The sequence below is a fragment of the Vulpes lagopus genome, chromosome 2, assembly GCF_018345385.1.
Source record: "Vulpes lagopus strain Blue_001 chromosome 2, ASM1834538v1, whole genome shotgun sequence".
NCBI classification, from domain to species: Eukaryota; Metazoa; Chordata; class Mammalia; order Carnivora; family Canidae; genus Vulpes; species Vulpes lagopus.
In genome coordinates, this window is record NC_054825.1 from 150,480,753 (window position 1) to 150,498,643 (window position 17,891).

At 38.4% G+C, this 17,891-nt stretch overlaps 1 protein-coding gene across 1 annotated transcript; it reads right to left on the reverse strand.

Annotated features, from left to right (window-relative positions):
• Window positions 1-1,146: 1,146 nt before the first annotated feature.
• On the reverse strand, window positions 1,147-17,715 carry INSL6 (insulin like 6). Its single transcript, XM_041745584.1, has 2 exons — window positions 17,436-17,715; window positions 1,147-2,582 (listed from the first exon to the last, which is right to left on the reverse strand). Exons 1-2 carry the CDS (start codon window positions 17,713-17,715, stop codon window positions 2,224-2,226), a joined length of 639 nt encoding a protein of 212 aa, XP_041601518.1. The 3' UTR covers window positions 1,147-2,223.
• Window positions 17,716-17,891: the final 176 nt, after the last annotated feature.

A 17,891-nucleotide genomic window follows, 5' to 3' on the forward strand; every position in this document is an offset into this window, starting at 1 on the left:
TAGGGCAGAGGGCCAATAGATTATTAACCAACACAGAAGTCAAAACAGAGTAGAGGCCAAATAAAAGAACTCCAAACAAAAATATGTGGATGATTTCTGCTCGTGATTTTATTGACATCAGGATTATTGAACAAGATGCTAGGATTAAAATCCTGATCCAGCTCTACCACAAACTAGCAAGTAACTGAACATAAAGAAGCTGCAATAAGTTGCTTAATATCAAAGTATATCAGCTTTCTTTAATTTTTTTCCTGCATCTGGATTGTTCTGAGGAGTCCATAAGAAAAATGTGAATCAGTTCTATCCAAATGCACAAAATCATTATTAGCACAATTATATTAAAAGATAGGCATTAGGGGCGCCTGGATGGCTCAGGTCATGATCCCAGAATCCTGGGATTGAACCACTTGCCAGGCTCCCTGCTTCTCCTTCTCCCTCTGCTACTCCCTTGGCTCTCTCTCTAAGTAAACAAATAAAACCTTTAAAAAAAGAAGAAAATAGGCATTAAACCAAAAAACCAATTAATATACACCCTAACATGCAAATTCTTAAAGTGTTGGGAAGTATATAGCTATACAAATAACACACTGGGTTAATCTCATATTTTATTTTATTTTATTTTTAAGAGTAGGGAGAGGGGCAGAGGGAGAGGGAGACCATCAAGCAGTCTCCGCACCCAGCATGGGGTTTGCTCTCACAACCCTGAGAGATCATGACCTGAGCTGAAATCAAGAGTTGGACGCTTAACTGACTGCACCGCCCAGGCTACCCCAATCTCATGCTTTTCTAATTTTGACTTTTGATGTGTGTATATCAGTAAGCTAACAAACTGTATTTTTAAGCTACAAGGACAAACCTATAACTCAAAGTGGGCTCAAGTGCATTGCTGCATTTTAACCTAAGCATAGGCAATTCTCACTAGTGCATTTTCATCTAACACCAGCAGACTTATTCCACCACTAAATCATGATGTGATCTGTCATTCTGTTTCTAAACAGGTGGCTCCTCATATTTAGAAAGATAATGTAGACAACCCAGGAACTGGTAAAAAAAAAAGTTTAGACATATTTATTAATGTAAATGTATACGATATAGATACATGTGAAAAAGAACCTTTGTCCAAGAAATAACAGCAACAAATAGGAATAAAAGTTTCATTTGTAAAGAACATTACAGTACATATTTGAGAAAGAAACCAGAGAAATGTCTCAAATGATGCTTGCCTCCTAATGGTGGAAAGTATGAATTCCACTTTGAATTCTTTGGATTAAGCTTTTCTCTAATTTGTACCATTAAAGATATTTCATACGTGGACATCCAAGTGAAAATTCACCGAAAACTTAGTGTTACAACATCATATTGAGATATGCAAGCACATAAATAGTAGGACTTCAACAGAACTCCATAGGACTGTTACCAGTGGTTCTCCATCGTTAACCTGACTTCAGAATGAGCTGGAAGGCCTATAACAACGCAGATTGCAGAGCCCCACACCCAGAGATTCTGATTCAGTACATCTAGGGTGGGATTTGAGAACTGCACTTCTAACAAATTCCCAGGTACTGCTGACACTGTTACAACAGAGTGTCAGCAGCCATCCAGATCAAGGCAAAACAGAGTATCACATTATATCAGTACTTGCAGAGTATCTTGGAGAGGTTTTGTAACTTAGAGACATTGACTGAACTCGCGTTAAGTCCTCAGAAACTGAAGATTTCCAATCAGTGACTATCATAAAATTCAAGGAATCAGAAGCCTACCCACTATTACAGTATAAGGGCTCCTGCTAGGAGTGGTAGTTGGTTAGTTATTTTTAAGACATTGGACAGATGTATTGGCATACTGGAGTGAACATAGTTCACCCGTAACATAGTTACGGGGCAGCAGTTTGTAGGTCATATAGATGAAGCGCAGAACACACCATAGTCTATTCAGATGCAGCCTGAGAGAGTTTCAAACAGAATGACAAGCATCAATAGGTAACTCTTAGATGTTTACATGGATCGTGCCTCCTCTAGCAACATCATCTTGAAATATAAAAGATATATGAAAAATTTGGGTTACCAAAGAAAATACTAAGATTCCTACTACCACCACAAAGTATTGTTAAGTGCCTGCACATACTTTTAGATGGTGTTCACAGCAAAGAACCTACAAGGACAATTACCAAAAATAAACTAAATATATTAAGCTTTTATTAAGTTAGTATAATTCCTCTGATGGTTAGTGTATCTTAGTCACAAATGATGGTACTTGTTTCTGTAAGTTTTTGTATTCAGTATATGGGAAGCATGCAATACTCAGTTCTTCTACTGTACATCCTGTAAGACAACACTTTTCTGAATATCCTCTGCGTTTTCTTTGGGGATGATTCCCCCAAAACACATTGCTTAAGGTTTTAATTTTGTTTGTACTTTTCTTCTGAAATTCTGAAATTTCATGAATATACTGATTGATATCTTGTGATGAGGAAAATTCTCTTGTCTTATCAGGTGGCAAGTTGGCCCTTTTATATCTATACTCAGGCAGAGATGGCATCTCCAAACTGCTTACTGCTTCTTCCTCATAGGCAGAAGTAGAGACTGTTGAGAGACAAGAAAAAATCCTACTTTATTAAAATCTTCCTTTAGCTGAAAATTGAATCATACTTCTAGAATACTAAAGTATGCTAGTTATTTTTTAAAAGATTTATTTATGTATTTCTTTGAGAGAGAGAGCGTGTACACTAGCAGGGGAAGGGGCAGAGGGAGAGGCAGAGAATCTCAAGCAGACTCCACTGAGCTCGGAACCTGATGTGAATCTCACAGCTCGGATCATGACTTAAACAGAAACCAAGAGTCAAAAGCTCAACCTACTGAGCCACTCAGGGGCCCCTGAAGTCCTCTATTTATTTAAAAACAAGTAATCACATTTTAAATAATAAAATGGTTTTTAAAAGCAATATACATATATTTTTTAACTAAAATAGTTGTAGGTAGTGTTTTCCTATAAAAAAGCTTGGAAACCTTTGCATGTTTTTTATGCAGAAATATTTTATTATCATTCACATGTCATAAAATTCAGTATTTTAAAGCATACAATTCAGTGTTTTTTTAGTATATTCACAAAGCTTTGCAACCATCACCACTATCTAATTCTAGGACATTTGTATCACCCCCAAAAGAAGCCCCATAGCCATTAACAATAATTCCCATTTCCCTCTTCCTCCAGCCCCTGGCAACCACTAATCTACTTTCCATTTCTAGGGCTTTGCCTGTTTTGGAAATGAAATCATACCACAAACTTGTGGCTATTTATGTCTGATTTTTTTCACTTAGCAAAATGTTTTCAAGGTTTATCCATGTTGTAGCACGTATCAGCATTTTATTCCTTTTATGGCTGAGTAGTTTTCCATTGTATGGATATATCAGATTTTGTTGATCCATTTATCAGTTGATGGACATTTGGGTTGTTTCCACCTTTTGCTGTTATGAACAGTATTGCTATAAATATTTACTTACAAGTTTTTGTGTGAACATAGGTCTGTAATTTTCTTGGGTATAAACCTGGTAGTAGAACTGCTGGATCTTAAGGTAAATTTGTTTAACTTTCTGAGAGACCACCAAACTTTTCCACAGTGACTACATCATTTTACAATCCCACCACTGTTATATTAGGATTGAGTTGCCCCACACCCTCATTAACACTTGTGTTTTCCATTTTTGATTATGGCCATCCTTGTGGATGTGAGGTGATCCCACTGTGGTTTTGATTTGCATTTACCTAATGACAAATGATACTGAGCATCCTTTCATGTGCTTCTTATCTATCCTCTTTGTAGAAACGTCCATTCAAATCCTTTGCCCATCGTTTACTTGGGTTACAGTAGTCCCTTTTTTTCTGCAGTTTCTCTTTCCCTGGCCTCTGTTACCTGCAGTCCACTTTGGTCTGGAAGCAGATGATCCCCATTCCGACAGAGCATCACATGCTACATCACAATGCCTACATTATTGACCTCACTTCATCTTAGCACATAGGCATTTTCTTATTTCACATCACTACAAGAAGGGTGAGTTCAGATAACATATTTTGAGAGACAGAGACTACAATCACATAACTTTTATTACACTATATTGTTATAATTGTTATATTTTATTATTATTGTTCATCTCTTACTGTGCCTTATTTATAAATTAAACTTTATTGTAGGTATGCATGTATGGGAAAAAACACCATATGTAGGATTTGGGACTATCCCTCGTTTCAGGTATCCACTGGGGGGTCTTGGAGTATGTCCCCTGCAGATAAGAGGGGGACTACTACATTCGTCTTTTAATGCATATTTTATAACCATCTTGGTTGTTGTTAAAATATGAAGAGATGAAGAAGTGGTGATATGCTCAATGAATGGATTGCTATAATACTGCTCTGAACTTACTCAGTGTTACTGGAAAGAAATTAAAATAAACCCAGAAGATAATTATTTGGAAGCTTTTCGGGTTTCCGTCATTGCCCTTGCCTATCTACTGTCTCTTCCAGGATATATTTACCTATAAACAGCACTGTAGAGTGAGCCATAGACAACCATGCTCTGAACCATTTGACTCCACCATACAGCCAGTTGAACAGACTGGAGGTTGTTAGTACTTGAGCCCAAAGAAACCAATCTACTATGGTGGCCAGCAATCCATGCCACGTGAAAACATGAGTTGGCCCAATCAATGTCCTCTCTCCGAAGTTAGAGAAAAGTTTCTCACTAAGAAAAGTGAGAAACAAAACTGAAAGGGTACTATGAAGCCTGTCATGACAAGCTAAAGTCATAAAGAAACATAAATACTGGAGGAGAAAAGATTCAGATAGAAAGAAAAAGAGAGAAGGTGGTTTTTAAAGCTGATGTGATTCTTCGGGCTCTCCAGAGACTTTCCAAGTCCCTTCCTAGATCTCATTTCTATAATAACTATCTCCCCCACCATTTTTTCTTGAAGTTATTTAGGTGAATCCCTGTCCCATGTAGTTAGAGTGCTACTAAAACACTATTTACTAACCTTGTATTTAAAATGCTTAAAGTGAATTGTGGAACACTAAAATTTTAGGATAGATATCAAAGATATTAAATACTAAGTTATCTAAGACAGATAAATATGTGATGAACTAAGATGTGTCATTAATGAACAGAATACACTGAAGGGAATAAGTAAATTAGGCTGTCCAGGCAAATTGAAGAAACATCCTGTTGGGATGTGCCGTGTTCTGTTACTCAAAAGGGAAGAAAAAAGACAGTAAGAAGAAAACTTTTTCATGAATGCAGGCAGCTAAAGACTAGTTAATGAAAACTATATGTCAAATTGGGGGAGGGAATTTAAGCTAACCTCACCAGAAAAAACAGGAAAGGTTAAACATGAGTATTCAGATTTATGAATTTGAAAAAGAACAATAGAAAAGACCCAAAGTAATAAGGTGAGAAATCAATGAACTACAGAACCAAAACACTATAAATGTTTAGAAACCCAAAACTTGGTTCTTTAAAAGGATTAATGAAGTAGATACAACTCTAGCCAGACTAATCAAGAAAGAAGAGATGAAAAGGAACAAAAAAAAAAGAACAGATATTTAAAGTATTTAAATAAATATTATGAATGTTACACATTTAAAAATCAAGATTAAATGGATGAATCTTTAGAAAAATAACAAGATGCCTTAATTGGCACAGAAAATTTAAAAGGATAGACATAGATGATCTTAGAGTTAGGTTCTACCTGCTTTTCAAGAACAGTTCTAATCATATACTCATTCAAAAACAAAAAAGAAAAGAGAAGAAGCTGCCCAGCATATTTTATGAACCTAGTATATTTTTTATTCCAAAACTAGATAAGAACAATATGATTTGTTAAAAGAAAACCCATGTAAGCCCATTCACTTATAAATGTTTATTTGGAAGTCCTAAAAAAGATATTAGTTAACTGAATTCTCAAATATATTTTAGGGATCCCTGGGTGGCGCAGCGGTTTGGCGCCTGCCTTTGGCCCAGGGCGCGATCCTGGAGACCCGGGATCGAATCCCACGTCGGGCTCCCGGTGCATGGAGCCTGCTTCTCCCTCTGCCTGTGTCTCTGGCTCTGTCTCTCCTTCTATCTCTCAAGAATAAATAAATTAAAAAAAATCTTAAAAAAAAAAAACAAATATATTTTAAAAATACATTAAGAAAGTGTGTATTCCAAAAGTGCAAAGATGGGTCAAGATCCCAAAATCTATCAACACAATGTACTGCATGAGTAGATTCCCAAACTCACTCTCAGTAGGATTTACTTTCTACTTTGTAAGAAAATGAAGGCAATCAGAAGAGAACTTGGATTTGGTCCCTTCACCATTTTTAAACTCATCTTTTAACATCTATATCCATACATTCTGCCTTCCTACCTATTGGCATAGAACTATTCACTCTAGAGCCAGTTCCTCCAAGAGACCAGAGCTTGTCTCCTCTTGCCTACTCCAGGCTATCACTCCAGCAATCCTCTGCTATACACCCTTCATTATCAACTCTTCACTCCTATAAGCAAAGCAATGCTATTTCTCCTACTTAAAAAAAGCCAAGACCACCTCTCTTTGGCTCTGCTTACCTTGCCAGTTACCATCCTGCTTATTTTCTCCCCTCTGTAGATAAACTCCTAGATAGTTTCCTATTATCAAGTTCTCTTGACTCATTCTACCTTAAACCCTCTCTAATCAGGCTTTTGTTCCATTGCTGCACCAAAACTTCTCCTTTCAAGGTCTCGAATGATGTCTATATTACTAAATTCAACAACCAATTCTCATCTTATCTGACTCATCAAACACATTCCTTCTTGACACACTTTTTCACTTGGTTTCCAGGACACCAAATTTTCTCTTCTTCAATGTCCTCGCCTAATTATTTGTCCCATTTCCATCTCCTTTGCAAATACTTCCTCTTTAACTGTTGAAGTTGATGTCTCCCAGGGCTCAGTCCTTGGCACTCTTCTCTATGTGTACTTCTCTTGGTGATCTCATCCAGTCTTATGGCTTCGAGAATCATCTATACACCTATGACTCCTAAACTCCTATTGTCAAGTAAAATTATTTCCAAACTCCAGGTCCATACTTCCAACTCATCGTCTCCACTTCAGTGCGTCAAACACAATGTGTTTGAAACTCTACCTGAGCTTGTCAAACTCAACATGCCTCAAATTGAACTGCTGATATTGTCTTCAGACCTGTTCCACCTGAGGCCTTTCTTACCTCAGCTCGTAGAAACCCTATCCTTTCAGATGTAGGAAGCAAAAACTTTGGGGTCACATTAAAAAAAAAATTGGAGTCAGTTTTTGAGTTCCCTTTTTTTCTCTTATTTCACATAAAATCTGCCCAAATATATCTAGAATGAAATAATTTCTATTATCTTCACTGCTACCATCTCATCCAGCTGCTATCACCTCTAATACTGCACCCCCAGAACAGTTGTCTGCTTCTACTCTTGCCTCCTTACAGCCTGTCCCCAATGTAGTGGCCAGACTGACCCCTTTGAAAGGTCAATTAACATCAGTCCTCTGCTCCAAAGTCTGTAATGACTTCACTACTCAGAGTAGAGCCAAAATCCTTACAATGATCTGAACAATTTCACTCGGCCTGCTTGTTACCCATCTGTCTGCTCCAGCCACACTAGCCTCCTTGCTGTTCTCCGTGTAAATAGGGCAGAAGTATATTTGCTCTGCTCATTCCTTTGCCTAAACATTCTTTCCCCCCAGATACATCCTTGGCTGGTTCTTTTACCTCTTCCTTTCTCTCTCTCTCTCTCTCTCTCTTTTTTTTTTTAAAGATTTTATTTATTTATTCATGAGAGGCACACACAGAGAGAGAGAGAGAGAGAGAGAGAGAGAAGGGCAGAGACACAGTCAGAGGGAGAAGCAGGCTCCATGCAGGGAGCCTGAGGTGGGACTCGATCCCGGATCTCCAGGATCACACCCTGGGCTAAAGGTGGCGCAAAACCGCTAAGCCACCTGAGCTGCCCAAGATATCATCCTTTTTTATGGCTGTGTAATATTCCTGTGTGTGTCTGTGGTGTGTGTGTGTGTGTGTGTGTGTGTGTGTGTGTGTGCGTACCCCACCTCTTCTTTAACCATTCATCTGTCAAACCTTTCTCAAACCTCACCTTTTCAGTGAGGCCTACCTTGACTACACCATTTAATCCTATATCCCACTCCATAGCAGCCCCCAAACTCTTGATCTCCCTATCCTGTTCCACTCTTTATTTTTCTATAACCCTCCCTTATTATCTTCATTTATTATGTTCATTTCCTATGCAAGCTTTATCAGGCCAGATATCTTCATCTGCCTCGTTCACCGGTATATCTCAAGGATTTACAGCAGTGCCTGGCACTTAGCAGGCACCCAACAAGTATTTGGTGAATTAATTAAAAAAAAGAGAAAAATAATATTATTGTGCAAAAGGATGCCCTCCAAAAGGCCTTAATAAAGTTTAGCCCTACTTATAATGATTAAAAAATAGCAAGCTCCCTTATCTTGGTGGAGGTTATATAGCACAAACCTACAAACGAAGAAATTTAAATGCATTCCTTTTTAAAACTAGGAACATAACAAGACATCCTAGTATCACTACCACTTAACAATAGTAGAGGACCTGGCCAATGCTATAAGAAAGAAGAAAGAAGAAAGAAGAAAGAAGGAGAAGGAGAGGAGGAGAAGGAGGACGAGGGGGAGGAGGAGAGGGAGGAGGAGGAGGATGCAGAAAAAGACTACGATGGCGACTGATGTAAGGTTTAAAAAGGAAGTGACAAAGCTATCATTTGCAAATGACAGAAACAAACTATTAGAACCATTAAGATAATTTGGCATAATTACTGGATAAAGATCAACCAGTAAAAATCAATCGCATTTCTCTATCCAAAAGTCACTAACAAAAATATAATTTTTTAACAAAAATATAATTTTTTAACAAAAATATAATTAGCAAGTATCTACAATAGCAACAAGAAAAAAGTATTAAGCATTAACCTAACCAACAATAAAGTCTCCACTGAGAAAACTTTAAAATTCTAATAATAGAATATGAAAATATTCCTTTCTTTTAGTTGTGATTACTTTATAGTAAAAAGACATAAATCCTCTTCAAATTAATCTATATATTCCATGCATCTCAATAAAAATTCAACATGGATTTTTATTTTTTTCATTATGCTGTGCTCACCACAAGTGGAGCTACCATATCTCACCATACAATGCTATTAAAATTACATTGTCTCTATTCCCTATGCTCTACCCTTTATTCTGATGACTTAGTCATTACATAACTGGAAGCCTGTATCTCCTACTCCCCTTCACTGATTTTGGCATCCCCTCCATCTCCCTTTCCTCTGGCAACAATCAGTTTGTTTTCTGCATGTGTAGGTCTGATTCTACTTTTTCGTTTGTTATTCATTTGTTTTGTTTTTTAGATTCTAGTACGAGTGGCATCATTTGGTATTTGTCTTTCTCAGTATGAGTTATCTCACTTAGCATAATATTCTCCAGGTCTATCCATGTTGTCACATATGGCAAGATCTCATCCTTCTTTTTTTTAAGATTTTATTTATTCATGAGAGACACAGACAGAGAGGCAGAGACACAGGCAGAGAGGGAAGCAGGCTCCATGCAGGGAGCCTGACGTGGGACTCGATCCCGGATCTCCAGGATCAGGCCCTGGGCTGAAGGCGGCACTAAACCTCTGAGCCATCTGGGCTGCCCAAGATCTCATCCTTTTTTTATGGCTGTGTAATATTCCTGTGGTGTCTGTGGTGTGTGTGTGTGCGTGTACCCCACCTCTTCTTTAACCATTCATCTGTCAATGGACACGAGTTGTTTCCATTTCTTGGTATTGTAAATAATACTGCAATAAACATAGGGGTGCATATATCTTTTTGAATTAGTATTTTTGTTTTCTTTGGGTAACACTCAGGAGTTGAATTATTGGATCATATGGTATTTCTATTTTTAATTTTTTGAGGAACCTCCATACTGTTTTTCACAGTAGCTATGGCAATTTACATTCCCACCAACAGTGTACAAGAGTTCCTTTTTCTCCGCATCCTCACCAATACTTGTTATTTCTTGTATTTTTGATTTTAGCCATTTTGATAGGTGTGGTGTGATAATCTCATTGTGGTTTTGATTTGAATTTCCCTGATATTAGTGATGTTGAGCATCTTCTAATTTGTCTGTTGGCCATCCATCTGTCTCTTTGGGAAAATATTCAGGTTCTCTGGCCATTTTTAAATTGGATTTTTTTTTTTGGTGTTGAGTTGTAGAAGTTTTTTTTTTTCTTTCTTTTTTTTTAAAATTTTTTTAAAATTTATTTATGATAGTCACAGAGAGAGAGGGGCAGAGACACAGGCGGAGGAAGAAGCAGGCTCCATGCACCGGGAGCCTGATGTGGGATTCGATCCGGGGTCTCCAGGATTGCGCCCTGGGCCAAAGGCAGGCGCCAAACCACTGCGCCACCCAGGGATCCCAAGTTGTAGAAGTTATTTATATATTTTGAACAGTAACCCCTTACCAGATATATCATTTGCAAACACCTTCTCCCATTCAGTATGTTACTTTTTTGTCTTAAAGACTTTTATTTTGGTGAAGTCCCAATTATTTTTGCTTTTGTTTCTCTTGTCTTAGGAAACATATCTAGAAAACTGTTGCTATGGTTGAAATCACGGAAATTACTGCCTATGCTCTCTTTTAGGAATTTTAAGGTATCAGGTATAACATGTAGGTTTTTAATCCATTTTGAATTTATTTTTGTGTATGGAGTAAGAAAGTGGTCCAGTTTCATTCTTTTGCATGTAGCTGTTCATTTTTTTAAAGCACAATTTACTTAAGATACTGTCTTTTCCCCATAGCATATTCTTGCCTCCTTTGACTATATAAGTGTGGGTTTATTTCTGGGCTTTCTAGCTTGTTCTTTTGATCTGTATGTCTATTTTTTTGTCCCAGCGTCATACTGTTTTGATTACTATAGTTTTGTAGTATATCTTGAAATCTGGACTTTAATACCTCCTACTTCATTCTTCCTTCTTGAGGTTGCTTTGGCTATTCAGATTTTTTGGTGGCTCCACACAAATTTTAGTATTATTTGTTCTAGTTCCGTGAAAAATGCTGTTGATGTTTTGATAGGAATTGCATTGAATCTGTAAGTTGCTTTGGGTAGTATGGACATTTTAACAATATTATTTCTTCCAATCCATGAGCATGGAATATCTTTCCATTTGTGTCATCATCAATGCTTTACAGTTTTCAGAATATAGGCCTTTCACCTCCCTGATTCAGGTTATTACTAAGTATTTTACTCTTTTTGGTGCAATAGGGAATGGGGTTGTTTTCTTAATTTCTCTTCCTCCTACTTCATTATTAATGTATAGAAACACTACCAATTCTGTACATTAATTTTGTATCCTGCAACTTTACTGAATTCATTTATCATTTCTAATAGTTTTCTTTTTTTTTTTTGTTGGAGTCATAAGGGTTTTCTATGCATGGTATCATGTCACCTGGTGACAGTTTATTTTCTTCCTTACCCCTATGGATGGCTCTTACTTCTTTTTCTTGTCTGATTACTGTGGCTAGGACTTCCAGTACTATTTTTTCTTAAGATTTTATTTATTTATTCATGAGACACACACACACACATGAGGGAGGGGCAGAGACACAGGCAGAGGGAGAAGCAGGCTCCATGCAGAGCCCGACGTGGGACTTGATCCCGGGACTCCAGGATCACGCCCTGGGCTGAAGGCAGGCGCTAAACCGCTGAGTACTATTTTGAATAAAAAGTGTCAAGAGTGGGCATGCTTGCCTTATGCCTTATCTTAGAGGAAAAATTCTCAGGTTTTCACCATTGAGTATGAAGTTAGTTGTGGAATTTTCATATACGGTCTTTATTATGTTCCCTCTAAAGCCATTTTGTTGAGAGTTTTTATCATGAATGGGTGCTGAATTTTGTCATAAGGTTTTTTTCTGCATCTACTGAGATGATTATATTATTTTTATCCCTCATTTTGTTCATGTATCATGTTGGTTTGCAAATATTTAATTACCCTTGAATTTACAGAATAAATCTCATTTGATTGTGGTAGATGATCCTTTTAAAGTATTGTTGAATGTAGTTTGTTAATATTTTGTTAAGGCAGGTGGATTTAAAAAAATTCAATACGCTTACTCTTAAAGATATATATATGGAAGAATAAAAGCTGAGAATTAATTAGCTTAGTCAAATTTAAGGGAAAGAAACATTGAGGGGGTACCTGGATGGCTCAATTGGTTAAATGTGTGCCATCGGCTCAGGTCATCATCCCAGAGTCCTGGGATGGAGCCCCATGTCAAGCTCCCTGATCAGCTGGGTGCTTGCTTCTCCCACTCCTTCTGCCCCTACCTCTCTTCTCATGTTCTCTCTCTTTTAAATAAATATATGAAATCTTTTTTAAAAAGTGGAGATTTTCCCTCCTAAAAATGACATCCTACAGAGTAATAACATTACAAGCAGTATAGTAATTGTACAAGGTCAAACAAAAAGACCAATTAAGGAGAATAGGAAGCTCAGACAAACAAGAAACAATAAAGGTAGCGTTACAAATCAATGGAAAAAAAATTTTTAGCAGATGGCATTCAGAAAACTAGCTCCTTTTGTAGAGAAAAATAAGACTTACTGAAAAAACTAAGATGGTAATCTCAGCCAGAAGAGACCAAAGTGTTCTCCAGAAGAATTAACAACCAAATGTGAAAAGCAAATCTACAAAGTTAACAGAGGGACAAAAAAGGACTTTCAAAATAAAATTTCAGAAGTCTGAATAATAAGGCAAATCACTTATTGCCTGATTATATAAAATTAAGGCTTTCTCTCACACAACACCAATATATGACAAAATGGGAGAATATATTTGCAGTGTCTAAAGCCAACAGCTATTGTATATGGTAAAATAACTCTTACAAATCAACTGGAAAACAACAATTCCAAGTAAAACATTATAAACAGAAAACTTTCAGGGGAAAAAATGCAAAAGGCTAATATATATATTTGAAGAGGTGCTCACATCCAGAGCAAGACAAAAATGCCATTTCATTCTATCACACACTGACAAAAGTTAAATATCATATAATGCTAATTGTTGACTTGGATATGAGAATATAGGAATCTGCATGTACTGGTGGTGCAACAATAAACTGGTATAGCCATTCTGTAGAGCAATCTGAGACACTTTAAGCAAATTAAATGTACATATGTTTTATTACACAACAATTTTACCCCTAGGTATAGGATTGCTGAGAAATGTCCACACAGATCCTTCTTAATGGAGCACATACAATGATTTTTCACTGTGGTGTTATTTACAGTGGTAGAAAGTTGGAGACCATGCAGGTTGGGTGTTCAGTGCTGAGAGGATAAGTAAAATGTTGGGAAAGTATATGAATATTATGGAGCAGTTTGAAGTAATGTTCACAAAGCAATGATAAGGGATACATCTTAAATATCATTTACATATATTTTAGGGACACCTGGGTGGTTCAGTTGGTTGGGCGTCCAACTCTTGATTTCAGCTCAGGTCATGATCTCAGAGTAATGAGAACAAGTGGCACATTGGGCTCCACACTCACCAAGGGAGTCTACTCCAGATTCTCTATCTTTCTTCATCTCCCTCTGCCCTTCCCCCCAATCAAATGTGCTCTCTTGCGTGTGCTCTCTCTCTCTAAAAAATAATCTTTAAAAAATACCATTTATATATATATTTAAAATACATGCATAGGAAACAATGCACAGCTTACAAAAAAACATGCAAGTAAAAATACACAATCAACACTTTGGAATGGTTGCCATGGGAGGAGGAGAACTGGAGTGGAAAATAGAGATATGTGAAGACTAATAATCTTTTTTTAAAACAAGATTTTATTTTTTGAGAGAGAATGAGAGAGAGAGCACAAATGGGGTGAGGGGCAGAGAGAGGAAGCAGCAGACCCCCCCCCCCCCCGCTGAGCAAGAAACTCAAACGTGGGGCTCCATCCAAGGACCCTGAGATCATGACCTGAGCCCAAAGGCAGATCCTCAACCTACTGAGCCACCCAGGTGCTCCAAGTCTAATCATCTTCTAACATACTGTGTAATGTACTTATGTTTACTGTCTATCTTCACTGTCTATCTTCTGTAAGCCTCAAGAGGCTACCTGAGTATAAAACTCTACAGTCGTAAATCCCAGTCACCAACAAGGAGTCCTAGCACATGACAGGCACTCAAATTTTGCTGAATTAGTATGTAAAGAAAGGGGTCCTGTACAGCCCATTTGCGATAATATCTAAAAAACAAGAATAGATGAATAGGGGAATATGACCAATCCAATTGGATTAGGGGTTATGGATTATGAAAACCTGGTGATGAAGCATTAATGACTTCACCAGACACTAAGAGTTAGGAAGCACCATACTCAGCCAGAGTTCAGAAATATGATAGGGTAGGTCTTGGAGATGTGGCCCATACCCTCAAGGATCCACTAGCGAGAAGCACACAATTTCAGATTCAAGTTATATATGAGTAGCTCTGAAAAAAATGCCTGTTTTAATATTAGTGCACCAAATTATCTTTTCCTGTGTCAGACTCAGATCAATCATCAGACAATTAAAATTGTGGATAACTGACTTGATCTAACATAGAAATGTATCCTGCTAGTTCAAGCTAATAAAAGTTAATCAGCTTTTCAGTCCATATTCAAATGAAAAAGAAATGGCCTAATTATAGATTCTATATTGAGAACACATACGTCTCCACAACTTCTAATTATTCACTGGAAATTCACAGGATAGATTGCATGTCATCTTTCCTTATAGGTCAATACTTTTTAAAAATTTAACACAAATGCATATTGATAACTTAAATCCATTTTTTCATTCTTTCACACAGTGTAAAACAACTATGGCTTTATGGCCACTTGACATTTCCACTTCAGAAAACTGTCCTTTTTATAGTTGCCACAGTAACATGTTTCGTTGGTATGACAATTCTAAAATGTGGTAAGATACATTTTTATTTCCCATAAATTTTGTTTCACTGCAGCTCCCTCTTCATTGAATTAATGACACTTATTCCTCCAGGGAAGTGTGAATAACACCTAAAACAAAGGAGTCATTAATCAGTTCTGAGTTTTAGTGTATGTGCTGCTGAAGCAAGCACAGCTCTGAGTTTTAACGTTGACTCTTAAAAAAATTAATAGTCTCTAGAGCAGGCTTTGTTGAGAAAAGGGATTCCAAGCTCTTTTTTTTTTTAAATTTTTATTTATTTATGATAGTCACACAGAGAGAGAGAGAGAGAGAGAGAGAGAGGCAGAAACACAGGCAGAGGGAGAAGCAGGCTCCATACCCGGAGCCCGACGTGGGATTCGATCCCGGGTCTTCAGGATCGCACCCTGAGCCAAAGGCAGGCACTAAACCGCTGCACCACCCAGGGATCCCGGATTCCAAGCTCTTTTTAAATAACCAACCCAAGGGATCCCTGGGTGGTGCAGCGGTTTGGCGCCTGCCTTTGGCCCAGGGCGCGATCCTGGAGACCCGGCATCGAATCCCACGTCGGGCTCCCGGTGCATGGAGCCTGCTTCTCCCTCTGCCTGTGACTCTCTGCCTCTCTCTCTCTCTCTCTGTGTGACTATCATAAATAAATAAAAAATTAAAAAAAAAATAACCAACCCAAGCTCGGATGTCTGAACATAAAAAAATTTTTTAACATAAAATTTTGACCAAGGTATAGGTTGTGAGAGCAACAAGCAAGCATCTCTGGGAGCTTGCAAATATGTGGATGCTCAGGTCCCACCCCACACCCATGGAGTCAGAACCTGTACATTAAAAGTATTCCCCAGGTGAATCACACACACATTCAATGTAAGAATCACTGAATTAAAGTACAAGTGGAAGACTGGGGAGAGACACTTCTTCCATTATAAAGGTAAAATAAAGTGAGTTTATATGTAGGTTGGTTTGATGGTAGAAAATGATCAAGAATCATTCTGATGGTTTCTATTATTTGTCTTTCAAAGTTTTCATCCTCTTAGCAGCTATAGGAAGAATGGAATAAGTTTCATTCATTCATTCATTCATTCATTCAGTAAATGAATGAGTGCCTTTAATGTGGAAGGCAATTTTAGTTTGTCTCAGTCATCTACTTCGGAGTGTTTTGTGGCATGAGAGTCTACCCCTTTCCTTAATTTCAGAAATCTTGCCTTTTGAAAAATTTGTCCAAATCAAATTAAATTCATTGAATGACCTTAAAACACAATAATTTTAATGACACTATGTTATGGACAGCCTATAGATAAAGTGCACTTTCTTTTAAAATGACAAACCATGTTGGTAGTAAAAGGTAAATATAGAGTTAGAAGATAACAATGAATCTGAAAAGGTGAATATTCTTTCCTAAAGACTGCTTAAATGCACTAAGCATACATTCAATATATATTAAACACATACTGTGTGCTAGGACCTCTGCTAGGCATTTCAGATAAAAAAAAAAACATGCACGAAACAACTCCTATTATATAGTAATGTATATAGGACTGGCCTTATGGGAGAGCATGGTCACACAAACCCAGTGCTGAGGAGGACCTAGCATTTTCTTTAAAGTTCTCACCACAGTCTTGAAATTCTCAAAAATCTTAGCTTGTAAGTGAAATGTTAAGTATATGCACTTTTAAGTAAAATCTAGTGGAAGAATGGACCATGTGTGTGAGCAGAGGAGATACACACAAGAAAAGAGATGGGTGGGGGAGCTTTATATATTAGTACTTTTAATGGGCCCTTTCCTGCTTTTGAGCAAGGGGCTCTGCATTTTTATTCTGCACTGGGCTGGGCCAATTATGTGGCTGGTCCTGATGATGGTCAGATAGATCCACGTGGTAGATACTGTGGTAGACAGAGAATGGAGTTAGTAGCTAGGAAGGGGTCAGTGATGACTTCACAGGGAAAATGAAGCCTCTGAGGCTCTGAAGGACCAAGCGGAGTTTGCCAGGTGACAAGTGTACTGTACTCCAGAAAGGAAAAGCTAGGAAGAAGCAGCACTCTTATGTAAAATATATATATATATATACACTTATTTCCTCTAAGTTTTTTTTTTTAATTTTATTTATTCATGAGACACACACACACACACAGAGGCAGAGGAAGAAGCAGGCTCCATGCAGGGAGCCCGATGCGGGACTCGATCCTGGGACTCCAGGATCACGCCGTGGGCCGAAGGCGGCGCTAAACCGCTGGGCCACCGGGGGTGCCCGCTCTAAGTCTTTTTTTGCATATGCACAATTTATTATAAAGAGTTTTATGTATCTGTATACTAGGCAGATTCCATATCCGGGGAAAGCTCAGCCCCTGGCAAAGCAGATTTGGGGAAAAGACAGTACAAAGATGAACAAACATGCCTTTGGCTTATATTTTTACCTGGGCTTGTGCCTCTCGCCCAAGCCGGGAAAGTGCTTTGGGAGCTTTCCGACCGGTCCGGGATGAAGGTTTCAATCTCGTTGTCCTGGGGAAACAGCGGTGGCACAGGGGTTTCCTCCTCGAAGTAGCTCCAATTGACATTGCCACAGAGTTTTATTATTTCCTTCAGGAGGTGCCTGCCGCACAGCCTCCTAGCTTTGCTGATGTCGCTCAGCTCCCGGGAGAACCGAACTAACAGGAGTCCCAGGCACAGCAGACGCACGCAGGGGAGCCGCGGCATCCCTGGGCCCCCGCCGCCAGGTGGGCCGCGCGGTCTAACTGCCGCCCCTGCCGGGCGCCTCGCGGCACCTGCTCTCGTGCCGGCGCGCGCGCCCGTCCGGTCCGAGCCGCGCACGCGCACGCGCACCTGGCGGTAGTACGAGAGCGCGCGGACCTCGCGAGAACGCCGAGGCGCGA